This window comes from Argiope bruennichi, chromosome 4 (genome assembly GCF_947563725.1).
Source record: "Argiope bruennichi chromosome 4, qqArgBrue1.1, whole genome shotgun sequence".
NCBI lineage: Eukaryota > Metazoa > Arthropoda > Arachnida > Araneae > Araneidae > Argiope > Argiope bruennichi.
Genome location: NC_079154.1, coordinates 47,847,957 through 47,864,671, shown reverse-complemented (window position 1 = coordinate 47,864,671; position 16,715 = coordinate 47,847,957). Strand labels below are relative to the sequence as shown.

The window sequence follows — 16,715 nt, the reverse complement described above, 5'->3', positions numbered from 1 at the left end:
CCAAGTCTGTTCATCATTTTTTTTTGTGATAAACAGAAAGCAAAAAAATTTCTCTTTTTTGAAATATCAATACTTTTCTTCTTTCATTTGCTTCCAGAAATAAGTTGAAAAGTGTCCTATTGTATCCAATTTATATTTAATTTGAAAGAGATGTAAGTAATTCTTAGTTTAAGTTTTAAAAAGCCCGAAAGAGTGACGAGAAACTAAGTGAGGCAATTATTCCATAACAATGGGTTCAAATTTGTGCTGAGTTTAAGTAAACATCAAAAGCTTCAGAAATTAAACTTCGAATTTCTTACTGTCAAAGCCCCGAGAAGACAACACAGAAAATAAAGAAGAATCAGCCTAATGAATAGACTAGAAATTTAAAGAGGAGAGATAAAAAAAAAAAAAAATTGGAGAGGAACCCACATAGACTCAGTAACTTGAATAAATTACAACATTTCTTTTATCCCTTTAGTCTTAGGCAGACATTTTCTTAGTTAAAAAAGTAGTTGAAGTATTTAAATTTATTAAAACCCTTTAAATTTTAATATATCCTAAGGTAAGCAATAAGATTATTTTAACGATACTATGTCATGATACTTTTTAAAAAATATCTACATCAAAGTAGTTAAAAGGAATTAAGGTCTGACATTTCTGAAGAAAATTCACCACATTTTATATCTTCAGTTATAAAGATAAAAACAAATTTTTAAAGCGTCCCTACTTTTTTAAGATTTCAGAGAGTGTGAAGGCATATCTCGCTCAAACACAACATCGGAAATTGATTTGAGAAACCGGAAGTTATAGGACAAAAATGTGGCATTTTGTATTTCACCTTCAGCACCCCAACAACACAACTCTGTGTCCACATTTCTAAATTGTAAACAGGTACGTTCCTACTAAAATCTTTGTATATATGCATTAATATCTATAAATATGTGTTTTAAAAATCCCTAAATTGTAGATTATTTTGAAATTTTTAAAGAATTCGACTATCTAATCGAAGTGTTAAAAGGATCTACATTTAAAATGTAAGACACTTCGATATATTTACTGATCTTGTTAGGCTTTGTACTCTTGTTGATCTCTCATTTCTTTTCATAATATTGAGAGAAATTTTTTTGTGGTATTCGAGTTTTTATTTTTGTTAACCCGGCACAAGCTAAGAATCTGTTCTGGAGCATACGCCGGAAATCAAACCTCATTCCTTCCTTCCTTCCTTGAGAGAAATTTTTGGAAAACATTTTAGATTTTCATCGACTGTTAATAAAGAGAGAATAAAGGTATCCATAATAATCAAGTAAGTGTAATTTATAGTCTTCATCTTTGAATGATATTAGTCGAAATTTATCGAATCCGATGAAATAATTTGACAAATTTGCTACTAATCTGTGATTTCAGTGTACATTTGACTAAAATAGCCACGTTTTTCATTCTCGAGATAAATGTATGTTATTTTCTATTGTCATTTCTGTAATGATATCCTGTCTTTGAAATAACATATGCAGGCCATTATTGAAACTGAATCTTAAATTCTTAGGCTTAATTTTGTTGTGATTCAATTTAGTATTTATTATGTTTTGATCAATTAATATTTTAAAGCTAAATTGATTTCTCTTCAGTATGTTTATACATTTATTGTACATTTTAGTACCTTTTTTTATATGAAAGGGGTCATAAGACTGAGAAGAAAGTGGCTTTGGCTTCAGTTTTTCCATTGAAACATAATGTGCATGCTATCGATGTGAATTTTTTCTAGAAAAATTGGAATAGTATTCAATTATATTTCTCAGATTTTTATGCTATTGAACATTTAATTTAAATAATTTATTTATTTTGTGCAATTTTAGTTTTTTTTTCCTATAAATCCTTGCACTTTCTTTAATTTCAATTAATGTAAGCTCTTAATATATATCTATATGTTTAGGGTTAATCCTACAGCTTATAAAAAGTTTATTGATGTAAAATTTCAAAATACTTTATAAATAGGTAGTTGAGATGAGAATGCAGATAATCCTTACAGGATTTTTAGTTTAAAAAAAATAAAGAAAGGGAAATTTGAGTTTAAAAATAACATAATTTTTAGATTAGCTTTTTTAAAAGTAATTTTCTCAAAAAGTCAAAAATTTTATTAAAAGCTCTTCTTATACTGGTACTTTCTGTACATGGAAAAGTAAATCAAATAAGCATATTGTGGTCATTAAAATGGGAGGAGGGAAAATACACCAGAATGCAGTATTAGCAGTGACAGTGAAAACAATTTGAATTTCTCTTCATCAAAGAAATATATGTTGTAAAATATTGTGTAAAAAAATTATAATTAAAATGATAATTTTTAGAATTTTAAGATAATTTAAATATAATTTTAGTGCTATAAGGCTTTTAGATGGTTTGGTGAATTAAATGTCAAACTTTTGCTCAATCTTTATTTAATTAATGTTCTTATTGAAATTTTTCCAAAAACATTCTAAGGTACATATTTCCTTATATATATATATATATATATATATATATATATATATATATATATATATATATATATATGCCTAGTCTGCAAGATCTAGATCAAATGGCTTGTAGAATACCCATGCATACATTCATCTTTATTATCAATAGAGATGTATGTCATATATTCTTTTTATCTTCATCTTTCAAAGTGTAATTTACTTTTAACTTTAATTGTCTCAGCTTTGTTGATTGTCCCCAATGAGCTGTCAAACTGTTTTGTTTCTACTTCCAATTTGATGCTCAGTTTTTGTTTGGTAATACATTGCTAACTCCAGCAGACCTCATCATGAAAATATGTTATTTCCATCAAAAGTAAAAGTCTCATACTTTCATGTACTTTGCTTCTTTTTTCCTCTGTGTACTATATGTAAATACTCCTATTAATTTTATTTAAATCATTAATGCTAAATTTTCATTATTTCTTGTAAAACCAGTATTTTCCTCCTGGTGCATCTGTCAACATGCTCCTTTTCTACAAAAGTTGGTAGAATTGCAATGTGTGTTTGAGAATCACTTGTGATAAAAAAGAAAATTTTGAAAAAGGATATAAAATACAACCCCTCCCCTCCAAAAAGTTGTGTCAAATTTCATTGTAGATGACTTATGAATAATAAAATTTGAGTGAACGAATTTCAATTTTTGTTTTCATTGTTTGTCTATTTCAAATTATTATTAATTGGAATACATTAACACCAATATATATGTAAAATCTTTACTGATTTTGTAGCAACCTTGATCAAGTTGCTTCATGAGTCATATAGAGTTAGAGGCATTAGTTATATCTTTTATCTCACGACACTGTTTTGAATATTAGTACAAATTGCTTTGCTTTTCTTAAATTGTCTGACTAGACATCTTTGAAGCAGACTATTGTGAACTTTTCTAAATATTCTTAATTGTTGAATTGTGTTAAATTCTATCTAAGCTAGGGACTTTCACTTTTCGTTCTGAACATGTTTTTAATTTTGGTGCATGTGGAATTCCCCCCCCCCCCTTTTGTGTGTTCTCTACTTAGGAAGTATATGGTAATGAACATGTTGACTAAGACTTTTTTTTCATTTTGTATATATATTTTTGAAATAAATTCAGTTCTGTTCGGAAAGTAAGGGATGCAATTTTGAAGCCTTCTTAAATAAAATTAATTCCTAAAAATATAGTTCATCTCTACTAATGAAGATAAATGTGTGTATGTTGCTGCGGTACAGGTGAAACTATTTGACAATTATCAAATTTGACACAATAGTTTAGAAGGTTGGAATGTGCATCTTGAAATAATTTTTTTGAGATTGTAATTAGAATTTTAATTAATCAATAATGAAGCTGAATTTTGCTGTTTTTCTTGAAAGTTTTTGAAAATGTGAATAAAAATAAATTTTATATCATTTTAAATTTTTGAAAATTATCTTTTTGATTGTTAATAATCATGCACATTCTTCCTGAATTTTGGCAATTTCATTTCTTTATTTTTTTTTGCATAATTTCCAATAGATTGTATTGTTTTTCTGAAATTCAAATCTTGGTTATTTATTAAATATTTAATTGCATGTTTTTGTTTCTCCTTTTATTGAAAGCTAAGGAAGAAGGATTCTATGTAGCATTTGTGTTGTTTATAAGATGCATATAAAATGAAATTACATTGCTGCAAAATTTAGAAAATAGACAAACCTCCATATTTACATTTTTAATAGTATTATGATGTCGTTGGAATTGCCCCTGGTCATTGGAAAGGTTCATGTATATAATGAAACGTTAATAGTAAGACAATTAAAAGCATAACTTTAATGTGTGATAATTTGACAGAATAATGCTTTTTCATATATCCAAACAATTTGACTGGAATGAAATATAATCAATATTTTCTGCAAACCAGCTTGTCACTAAAGTCTATTTGTATTTAGTAAATATTCAGCACTGAAAGAATAAAAATATGATATGATTGCTAATTTTATTCCATGCCACCTACCATCAAATCATATGATTGCTTTTAAATGCAAATTTTACATAAAATTTGTTTACATTCTATAATTGTTCCACAATTCTTTGCAAAAAAAAAAAAAAAAGCATTTTTTCATTGAATTATTATAATAAAATCATAAAAAAATATTTTTTCTGCAATAATGATGTAAATCAAAATCTCAAATGCATCTCATAATGATATTGGTTTGTTTTCCAAAACCATATAGAGTAAACATATGCAAATCAGGGAGTGTGAGTAAATGATAGTTTATTATAAATTATTTTAATATTATCAAAATTCCATTATTCAGCGTGCCTTCAGTCTTACTAATTATTGGAAAAAATTATTTCTTGTCTGAAAGCAACTCAATTAAAGTAAGTTATGTTGACAACTTCAAAAATTTTTCCCATTTACTTAATGTTACTGACTGTGTTATGGATAAACTTGTTGAATTATGAATAAAAGAATACCCATTTCTCCTAATTAAAGGAAATATGTAAGATTATGAAATATTGTATAGAAATTATCATTTGAAGATTGGCCTACATTAAGAAATACTTCACCCATCATTGAGCAGAATTCATTTTTATAGTTATTTTTTCTTTCCTTTTTTTAGGTTAAATGAAATAATATTCATTCATTTAATAATATTTTTTGAGATACTTCATTTGTATTTTTATTTATTTTTTTACTCATCTTTGTTTTTTATTTTTTCTAAAAGGATTTTGTAACTTAAATATTGTTTAAATATTTCTAAAATTAAGTTAGTTGAGACTATATTGCTCCTATATTTCATATTCAAGGTCTGGTTGTATGTATGAAGCTTTATAAAAGCTTTACAAGATAGTATTGCAAATTTAGAAAAAAAATACTAAATTAAAACAAATATGCCTTTATCTATTAATAAAGTGCTTGCTTTTTTTCCCTTACACAACAACTTTAGTTGAAATAATACTTTTTTAATTTGCCTTTAGCATTACTGAATAGCTTTTATAATTAGGAAAATGTATGAATATTGATCGATAATCCTAATAAATAATTATTTTTCAAGATAGGATTAATATTCTTTCATAATTAATGAAATTTTTATCATAATGGTATTATTTATTTTCTAAGAATTTGTAATCATTAAATGTCATTTTTAAATTTTTATTGCAATTTAATATTATCTAGAAATTTTCCTTTAAAGTAAGTTTTTATAAAGAAATTCTGTATTGAATAACATTTTCTTCTTTCTATTGCTAGATACATATAAGTTTTTTCAAAAGATGGCTGATTTTGTGGAAAGTGAAGCTGAAGAATCGGAAGATGAAATCATAAACAAAAAACGTAAAGTACAGGATGATGATGAAGATGATGAGGAGGAAGAGGAAGATGGTTAGTGTTATAAAATTAGATTGTACAGTACTTTGTTAAAATAATGAAATTATTTTTTAATGTTAAGAAATGCATATAATTAAGGTTCTAAATGAAAGAGAAATCTTTTTAATTAATGTATGTCAATTACTCTCAAGTTATTTGAGAATTATAAGAAATGGTGCAAACTTATGAAAAATCAGGAAGAGTTTTATTGCCTTTATTTTCTTATAAAATTATACTGTATATAGTTCTGTTTTGTATTAAAGTTAAAAAAATATAGATGTCTTTCCTTTCACCAATAGGGTTCAAAATTTAACATAGATATGCAATTTTCATGAGTGGACTAACTGTCATTTACTCACATAGTATCATCTTTGAGTTATCACATTCATAGATGACTGAACAGATCATAAACCTGTAGATGAATGTGAACAAGAATTTTACACTGATCGAAAAATGTATTGATAAAATCATACAACGAATTAAATAAATTTAATTTGTGTCTTTTTTAAGTTACTTTTAGATTTGCACAAACGAACAGGTTAATTATTCTCTAGAGAATTCCTTTCAAAATTTGATTGTAATATACAATTTTAGTATAAATAAAGACAAATGTGTGAGAAGTGAACAATGCTGTTTTTTAAAATTTTTTTTCTCCCTTGCATAAATTGAATTGCATGCGTTTCAAATTTGAATTCTCCAGAAAAATTATTTTTAAAGCCTTTTAAAAACTGCTTAGTTTTGCATTAATGTGGGCATAATAATTAAATTTAGATAAATGAAATTCTATAGTTGGTTTTATAATAAACACTGTAGGCATATAAAATTTTAGATTCCATTCTTTAAAAGAAAGGAATTTAAATATGTATATATAATTTACCTCACTGTATCATAATGTACAAAATCTACCATATTGTGTTAGAGAATCCAAAAAAGATTGCTCATATTTGTATTGTGATAGTGATCTTGTTTTTAACATTCAATTTGTTTGTATTTCTTAGACCATTGCTTTTAAATGTATTGAATCTAATTTTTTTATTGTATTTATTATGATTTCATTTTGCACTCCGGATGCATGTATTTTTTTAATGATGAAATAATTTCTTGAAGCTAATTTGTTGCAGTGTTTAACATAATTGCTTTATGTGAATTTAATCAAAATGCATGTGTTTTTTTATGATGAAACAAAGTACCTTCTTATAAAGTTTTTTTTTCTATAAATAATTTGAAATTCTTAAATTTCCTGTAAAGCACATTTATTATTGTATTTCTGCTTTAAAAATTTACTTCCTTATTAATAGATGTATGTAAAATAATCTTTCTGGATATATATTGTAATTTCATAAGACTTCCACAGTAAAATTTCCCTTGCTTTCTTTTGAAGTAATTACTTTCCTTCTTCTGTAGCTATAAATTTTTCCTATGGTGATTTTCTAAATATTCTTAATTTTGCTCTGTATCTAACTATAGCACTGTTTTCTTTTTTTTCTGCTATCCTTTTTCTTTGGATCTCAAAGGAATGAATGGTAAAGTGCTTTTAATTCATCTTATGCTTCTTTTCTCGTATTTTTGTATTTAAGCATTTGCTTACAAACAGAATACTTAAGATTTGTAAATTGAATTTATTTACAGATGATGAGAAACTAAGAGAAGAAATGAAGGATTTGATTAATGATGATGAAGAAGAAGAAGAGGAAGATGATAAAGATGATGACTCGGATGATGAAATTGGTCGGAAAAGAAAAAAACGGCATGGTAAGTTTAAGTAATCTTGCTGTTTGGTTAAAAATTAAAAATATTTTTGTACTATTAATGGAAATCCATGAAAATTATATGTTAAACTTACTTTTGGACCATTCAAATTTATATGTACTTACATTATTTTTAGTGCTTAGTAAAATGTTTTTAACCTTCAGAAAGATCAAACAAAATCTCTATTCTCCAAAGCACAATTAAAGAAGAAATCACTTTTTACTTGACAGTTTCAAGTAGGGACTCCTAAATAAAAAATAAAAAAAATAGTTTGGACTGGGAGATAATGAAGAAGTTTCTAATAATAAAGAGAGTAGTGTTTTAAAGTATGCTATGTTTTAAGTTTAGTATATTTCTTGTTACATAAACAGATATTTTATTTATAATGTCTAGAAATAATAATTTAAAATGTATAATGACTTAACTGATCCAATTAGAGATTCATAAATAAAAAAGAATTTGGGACAGAGAGCAACCAAAATTAATTTTATAATAATGACATTTTTGTGCAAAATTTATTTAGTTTTAGTATGTCTTTTATTATACAATAGAAAACTCATATTATAGTTTATATTTACTTTGGGAAACTTTTGGAATTGGATTTGTCTGATACTTTAGACTGCCATAGGCCATAACTTAGGTTGCCATCTATCTTACACACGATTGCTTACCTGATGCTAGTCTCAAACAGCTGATGGGAGCAAACAGATCCTGTTGCAAAAACACACACAGATGAGACCTCACGAATTCCACACATTCTGGAAAGTTATTTAGATTGTGTTTTTTATATTGCTGGCAGTTGCTAGCAATTGTACAAAGTTACTTATGATATTGCTAATTGCATTATCTGCTTTCAAAAATTAATATTATTAAATTTAACAAAAATTAACATTATCAAGTTAAAGTCACATGGAATTTCAATTCTTATTAAAATATTGTTAATATACATATGAAACAAGTTTGGAAGATGGTTTAGAAGTTACTTAATATGTTCTGAAAATTTGTGTTCTTGTAATAATTTTATCATACATTCATCTAATTTTTCTTTATTCAATATTATTACAGAAGAGAAATGATTATCCCAAGCATAATATACTTTTTTATTGTATTTCTTCATTTTAACTTTTGTTTTAAAGTGCAGATTTAATCATTTATAGCTGTGATAATTTTTTATACATTTGATAAAATAATTTCTTTTGCTATTTAGGATTGTCTGTTAATTTGTGCTGTAAAAAAAAAGGCATTATTTAAATTCATTAATAAAAGAATGTTTGCTTTAGTAGATATAAGAAAAAAGAGAGAGAAAGTTGTAAATTTTTTTTTTAGGTACAAATCTCTAAAATATGTTTATAAAAAACATATATCAACTTCATAAAAAACAATTCTTGAATATTAAATTTTTTTATTCTTCTACTACTATTATCTATTCTATATCTATCTATTACCTTCAAATATTTTTGTTGAAATTCTTTTCTTCACCATCCAATATATTTGTTATTTAAAATATATTTTATTTTCGTGATTTAGAAGATTATGATGATGGTTTAGAAGACGAAGATTATGATTTGTTAGAAGAAAATTTGGGAGTAAAAGTTCAAAGGGTACAGTACCTTTTAAATAAATTGTCTATTTTAATATGAAATACTAATAATGTTCATAAATTGTATCTTTCCTCTAGCTGTATAAATTAATTTTTATGATACAGTAATTTCTTATATTCATATCATTTGTAAAGATTAAATAGTTGTCCTATATTATAATTTCCCATATAATTTTAGATAGTTAATTTCTTTATTATGGTCAAATTTTATGATAAAAATCAAGTTTTGTTATGTTAAACATTTTTATAAGATAATTTTTATTGTGTAATTATATTGAATATTTAATGAAGATTTTATAAAAATGGTGATTTATATGTAATTTGCATGAATGACTGTATAAATTTAATAAATTTTCAACTCATTAAATAGGTTTGTGTATGTAGTTAAATTTCACTGATCTTAAATATTTTTGTATTAAAATTATTAATATTTGAAAAATAAGTATTAACTGTCCATTTTTAAAAATATAATTGAATTTAAAAGATTTTTTTTAAATAAAGGAGTGGGAATTATTAATTTATTAATTAAAATTTATTATGCTGTAATTACATATTATATTACAATTTACATTACATATTGTAAGTACAATTAAAAATTTGGTGTGAAATTACTGAATAATTTCAAAATTATAAGGAATTTTTAAAAAAATATACAATCTTACTTTTATTAAGAATATTGAAGTATTGAAGAATTAGAAAGCTGTTTATAAAAAATAGAACATTTTGTTCAAAATTCCATTTGTTTATGAAATCTCCAACAATCAGATGCTTAAGGCATTATTTCATTTCTATGAATTTTTTGCTGATAATATTAAAAAAATTATTTTAACTTTTTAGTTGAATGTATTATGAATTTAAACTAAAAGTTGAATTTTTTTAAAATGACAGTCTAATGAATTCTTAATGCTAATTTTCTGTTTAATATTTTAGAAGAAAAAATTCAAACGTTTGAGACGTATTGAAGATGAAGAAAGTGATAATGAAGCAGATGAAGATCGAGAAGTTGATGACAGAGAAGCCATTGCTAATGAATTATTTGAAGGTGATGATGCGGTAAGTTATAAAATATTGCCATAATTTTTTGAGAATCGTTTAAATGTATTCTTTTGTAAAATGTATCGGGAAAAAAGAGGCTATTTTAAATTTCTTCCATATAATTTTCTCTTCTTGTAATATTAATTGTTTTTCTGGAAACTTGTCTATAAATGACATTTAGCTTTTAAAAAGTAATTATTATAATATGTACATTTAATTTAAATCAAAATCTTTAAAGTATAAATCATGTTTTTTTTTGTAAAACGAATTGTTTTTTCATACTTTCAAAATAGTTTAACAAAACAATTGAACTGCATTTATTCTGAAAGGCAGGGGGCGGGAGACTTAAAGTATATGCTTTTATCATTCAAAAATATCAGTTTAATTTTATGCTTCAAATGAAATATAAGTACATCATCCTCTTACATTATCTGTTTTATATTTTATTACCTTTAAATTTATTCTAATTCATTAAATTTATGTATTTCAATAATATAAAAAATTCATTATTCATTACATGACCCGCATTTGTAATTTTATCTTCTGCAGCTCTGTAAATTATTTTGAAAAAATAAGTACTAAATATTTTCATTTTATTTTTATAAATATATTTTTTCTACCATGAGCTCTCACAGCCTTAACGACCCATTTTTGTCTGATTTTTTTTTTTTTTTTAATAGCAAAGAATAGTTTTAAAAATCTTGAATACTTGCAAAATAATTGTAAGATGAATACTTGCAAAATAATTGTACATAAAAAGTACATGTACAAGTAAATAAAGATGCTTTTATTTACTTGCATTAAACAACAACAAAAAGTGTTGTAAGCAAAATATTTTTATGATCACAAAAGTATATAGCAAGGCTGATTCAGGATTGAATATTTTATTTTAATGAATAATTGAATTCATAAATATAAGTTAATATTTCTAATTCTTATGGATATAGTAATCAGGAACATTTAGATGTGCCTATATTTCACTTAAAAGTTTTAGAATTTTTGTTTAAAGAAATAAAGCTTTTATCGATTGTCAGACATTTGTGGATAACTTTCTGTCAATCTTTCAATAAACTGAAGAATTTTGAATCTCTTACATGTGATTTTAATGAAATAAATTTAAAATTTGGAAAACTATTTCTAAGTTAAAAATTTAAAATGAATTAATTTTGGAAATGATTGGAAAATGTTCAGAAAATTCTCCATATTAATTAGTGTGTGACTCTTTCTGTAGATATGCTTTGATAAAGAAGTTATGTTTTGGTATTTTCAATCTCTTTTTATATATTTATTTATTTTTGTTGTTTGATTTTTAAATTTTTAGATAATTGAATTATTGAAACAAGTACTGATAATAAAAAATATCTCGAAGAGCTACATAATGCATCATTGCTCTTTGAAATGTTTTTAAAATTCAGAAGAAACCTATTATAATTTTTATTTAATGTGTCTGTATTATTTGAATAACATTTTGAGTATATTGTATTTAATTAAGGGTGAAGATGATGAAGGATCACGGTTACCTACTTATGACACTCAAGATGTGTTAGAAGAATCTGAAGGGGAGTCAGGTAAATCTTTTTTATTCTTCTTAAGAAAATTTTATTTTTTAAAATTATTATTAATTCTTTAAATTAGTGATCTGAGATATTTTTGATAAACATTCAATTTAAACAAATAGATAAAATTAAAAAAAAAAACCTGTCTTAATTTTAAAATTTTTGGCAATACTTTCTACACTTTATTTCTTCGAATATTGGTCACATATTTTTTCAACTGAATTCTTCTTTGAATATTCTAAAAATTCACATTCTCTTAGTTAGTTGATTTAATATCCATTAGTAATTTAATCAAAAATAAAATTATTGTTTTGCTTATATATATATATATAAAGTTTTAAATAGAATTTTTAAGATCAAACAAATTTTGAGTAGAACTTTTTAAAGGAATATTAGAAACTTAATATTTGTGAAACAATTAACTTAGGATATGACTGGCTATATATTTCTTTAGTATAAAGTCTCTTGTTAACCTAAACCTTAAATAAAATTTTTATTAATAAGAAAAACAGGAAAAGATCTAGAAATTACCATCATTTTTACATTCAATGATCTGTTTAATCAGTTCTTTTACTTTTAATTTCATAAATATTTTAATAATTTAGCTATTTTTTATGATAATTTTAGATGAATCCGATTTTATTGTTGATGACGATGGGCAACCAATATCTAAAGGAAAAAAGAAAAGACATATCAAATATAATGATGCGTAAGTAAATGCTCTTTTAACTTTTTACATTATAGAATAGATAGAATTAATTACATTACATTATAGAATATAGATAGAAGCAAACAAAAAATGAACTCACCAATATTAGGTTAACTGCTATCGAAACTATTATTTAATATGTTTATTTCTTATATAATGATTAATTAATATTTTCTAACATTTGGAATAGTAAGTTTTTATATGTTTGGTATTAGATTTTTACGGACATTTTGTCCATTCTTCTGAATATAATTTACTTGTGTAAAATAAATAAGTATTTCAGCATTTGAAAATGAATAGAAACTCACTAAATCTTGGCATTATTTAAAACTAAATTATCTGCTTTCATATGAAAAATAGTTAAATAAAAAAAAATCCAAATCAAAAGGAGATGTTATACAAAAATGTATACATTCATCTACTACAATTTAATTTTTCTAGTAACAAAAAATAACTTTTGTTTACAATACCAAAAATGTGTCTGTTCATCTACTACAATTTAATTTTTCTAGCAACAGAAAATAACTTTCGTAATTCACTTCAGATAATAGTTTTTTGATGCTATGCTGTTCATATAGCTATTCTGCTAATGCTATTTTTATAACAATAGTCTATAAATGTAATTAAATATACTAAATAGGCTGGTAATATTTAAGATTAAGAACTATCAATTCTTTGAAATATTCCAGAATGTAACAATTTTTTTTAATGGGATATCTGAGTGCATAACAAAAATGAAAACAAGTTTTAAGGTTACTGAGTTGTAAATTTTAAAATACAAAACTGCAAGAAACCTTCAAATGTCCCCCCCCCCTCTGCTCATGGAAAAGGCACATTTAATCATATCTCCCATCTTTTTGCTATTCTGCTAATTAATTTGCTCAAAGTTTACTGCTTTCTTTGAATCTCATATTATTGCTGCTTGTTGCTTTGAATCTCATATAGGAGACCTTTAAAGAAGGTTTTAGCTATCATTTTGGAAAGGTAGATATTACTTGAGGCCTTCAGTGAAACAATTTTAATAATTACACAATACTACTATACCATTTTTTGAAAAAATAATGATTTGAAGTGAATTAAGAAAGTAGTTTTCTGTTGCTAGAAAAATTAAATTGTAGTAGATGAACAGATGCATTTTTGGTATTGTAACATCTTTTTATTTGGATATATTTTTTTTATTTAACTATTTTTCATATGAAAGCAGGTAATTAATTTCAAATAATGCCAAGATTTAATGAATTGCTATTCATTTTCAAAAGCTGAAATATTTATTTCTTTTACACATGTAAATTCAAAAATAATTTGTGTTCATGTCATTGGTAATAGTAACAGTTTTCTAAAAACTAGAAATTGAATTATGAAGCTTGCACTAAAGCTTAATTCTTTTGATGAATTAATAAATGCTTGAAAGTGATATGAATTTCTTAGGCTCTCATGTCTCTTTCTATAAGTTTTCTTTAAAAAAAAAAGATTTTGTTTATTATTAAATGCGTTCAATAATATTTGATTTTGATAATTACAAATATATATATATTTTGCTATGATTAGTAATTACGTACTATTCTGTTAGAAAGTTTTGCTTATATTATTACAGTCTCAACTAACTAAAGAATGAATTTTACAAAAATCTAATTTAACAAAATAAATTGAACAAAAAGGCATTACTTAATTATTAAATTCTATAAGCCATTATTGGATTCTAATAAATTATTTTCGACTTCTTAGAGCTTTACAAGAGGCTCAAGAAATTTTTGGTGTTGATTTTGATTATAAAGATTTTGAACAAGAAGAAGATGAATATGAAGAGGATGAAATGGAAGAAGATGTAAGTAAAATCCTTTAGCATTTTTCTGTGAGCTTATGTCCAAGCATTTCATAAGTTTACTGCTTTGACAAATAGTGTTTTTGTTTCTTTTTCCTTCTGTATTTTATTAATTGAAAATTGTATTAACAAAAAAATTATCAGCAGTGTATATAATATTAGTGTTATGAGTAATTATTCTCGCTGCTTCCTAAACATTTCTTTTCTGGTAATTATTGGTCAAATAAATTAAGCCCCAAATTTCTATATTCATTAATAAAAAAAAAAAAAAAGATGAAGGAAAAGTTGAATAAAATTCCTTTTCTGAATTAATAAAGTTTCTTTACTTTTTCAAAATGGGCTGAGTTTAATTATGATATATATTTTTGATTAATGGAGGAACTAGTGGTGAGTTCTTTAACAATATTTTTTATTCTTCATGGTGTGTTGGAAAGGGTTCAATTTTTATCCATTATTACAATTTTTTTCATAAGACCCCATGATCTGTGGAATATGCAGATGCAGTCCAAAAAGAAAAGAAGAGATAATTGAAAATATTTTGAATTTTTATAGTTATTAGAGAATTTGCTGGAACAATATTTCAGATTTAACATTATTTAAAATCAGTGTGGGGAAATAAAGAGTGCTTAACTCAGAAATGAAATCTGAGTTTGAGTAATTAGAAAATAATTATATTTTGAATATGGATAAACTGAAATTATTACATTCATGTACTACATTTATAATGAATAACATCTTACTGTTTTAGATTAAAAATTTAATGTAATCAGTTGCCAAAATTTGTATATTGATCTGTTTTCTAATACTTAAATCAGAAAAAAATTAAACTAAAATAATTATTTACTAATTGTAAATATAAAAACAATGATTACTTTTTAAAAAAAATTTTAGTATGAAGAGGAGGAAGAAGAAGAAGGTGGCGAAGCTAGACCAAGAAAGAAGAAAGGATCTCGTAAATATGGAACAAAGAAGAGTATTTTTGAGGTAAGTTTAGCAATTTAAAGTCTTTAGTTTGCTTTATATAATAATTAATATATATATATATATATATATATATATATATATATATATATATATATATATATATATATATATATATATATATATATATAGTTTGATATAAATGACAAAATCTTATAAATATTAAGTTTGCTTGGCATAGCTTAGCAACTGCTTAATTCCTTATTAACTGTTATGAATTTAAATTAATTAGAATAAATTTCAATTTCAATTATTATTTTTTACTCAATTCTTCCTCTAACACTGCATTAAATCTTTTAAAATGAAAATTGATTAAATTCTTTTCATTAGTTTAAAAGTGGGATTTAAATTTCTTCATATTATAAGCTCGATTATTTTTGATTTAAGATGATAATAATAATAAAAAAATTTTTTTAGGTTTTTGAACCTATTGAAATTGAAAGAAGTCATCTTACTGATTTGGACACTGATATTAGGCTTGCTGATTTACCTGAAAGATTTCAAGTAAGTATCAACAGAAATATAAGATTCTTAGTTGTGCTTTTTGCCATATTAAAAAATGTTTATAATCTAAAAATTTTTAATATATTAATTATTATTTTCTAAAATTATTTTAAATTTAAATAAGTTTCTATAAAATAATAACAGCATAACTATAACATAATTTAAAATTAAAGATATGCAATAAAATCAAGTGCCTGCAATTTTTGTTATACAATTGTAATTAATTTTAATATAGTTATGCTGTTATTATTTTATAGATTTCTGATTTTCTTTTTAATTATTTCTTAAATGTTTATGTATTGTCATTCAAAATGGAATGTTATGTGATATTAGTTTTACATATTATTAGCCTCCATTATTTTTCTAATGGCATGTAGTATAATTTTTCTTATATGTATATTTCAGCTCACAGGCAGTTTATTATATTATATTTCTCTTATTTAGATCTATATATTTTTTTAAGGAAAGAAGTTCTTATAAATATATTAATTTTTGATTGCATAATTATAATTTTTTATTTTATTATTGAAAATTTAACAGATATAAATTTTTTTCTTTATAGTGAACATAGTATGATCATTTTTTGAATTTCATTAATTTATTTTTAAGTTATTATCTTAGTAATAGTTTTTCCTTATCTGACTTAAAGCATTTTATATTGAAAATTTTTAGTTGCGAGGTGTTCCTGTTACTGAAGCTGAGGATAGTGAGATAGCTGAAGAAGCAGAATGGATCTATAAACAAGTGTTTAGTGTTAATACTATTTCTATACAAGAATCGGAACATTCAATGACAAACTCTGATGAAGAACGTCCTCCTGTGGTGGGTCATCAGCCCATTGGTGGGCGTAAAGAAATAACAGCTATTCCAAAAATTAGAGAAGCTTTAAAATTTATTCGAAATCAGCAGTTTGAGGTAATTAACTTTAATGTATTTAGGCACAAGCT

General features: G+C 24.2%; 1 protein-coding gene across 2 annotated transcripts in view; it reads left to right on the top strand.

Annotated features, from left to right (window-relative positions):
• The first annotated feature begins 791 nt into the window (after positions 1–791).
• The window catches only part of LOC129966818 (transcription elongation factor SPT6-like), a 41,483-nt gene continuing 25,559 nt past the window's right edge, over positions 792–16,715 (top strand). The window contains exons 1-11 of one of the 2 annotated variants that reach the window (XM_056081395.1): positions 792–873; positions 5,696–5,827; positions 7,442–7,564; positions 9,089–9,162; positions 10,092–10,214; positions 11,689–11,764; positions 12,380–12,461; positions 14,187–14,286; positions 15,175–15,267; positions 15,682–15,768; positions 16,441–16,683. In XM_056081395.1, the coding sequence (XP_055937370.1) occupies positions 5,719–5,827; positions 7,442–7,564; positions 9,089–9,162; positions 10,092–10,214; positions 11,689–11,764; positions 12,380–12,461; positions 14,187–14,286; positions 15,175–15,267; positions 15,682–15,768; positions 16,441–16,683 (1,110 nt within the window). In that variant the 5' untranslated portion in view covers positions 792–873; positions 5,696–5,718. Of the gene's footprint in view, positions 874–905; positions 1,286–5,695; positions 5,828–7,441; positions 7,565–9,088; positions 9,163–10,091; positions 10,215–11,688; positions 11,765–12,379; positions 12,462–14,186; positions 14,287–15,174; positions 15,268–15,681; positions 15,769–16,440; positions 16,684–16,715 lie in introns of those variants that run through there. The other variant, XM_056081394.1, reaches the window with a different exon arrangement.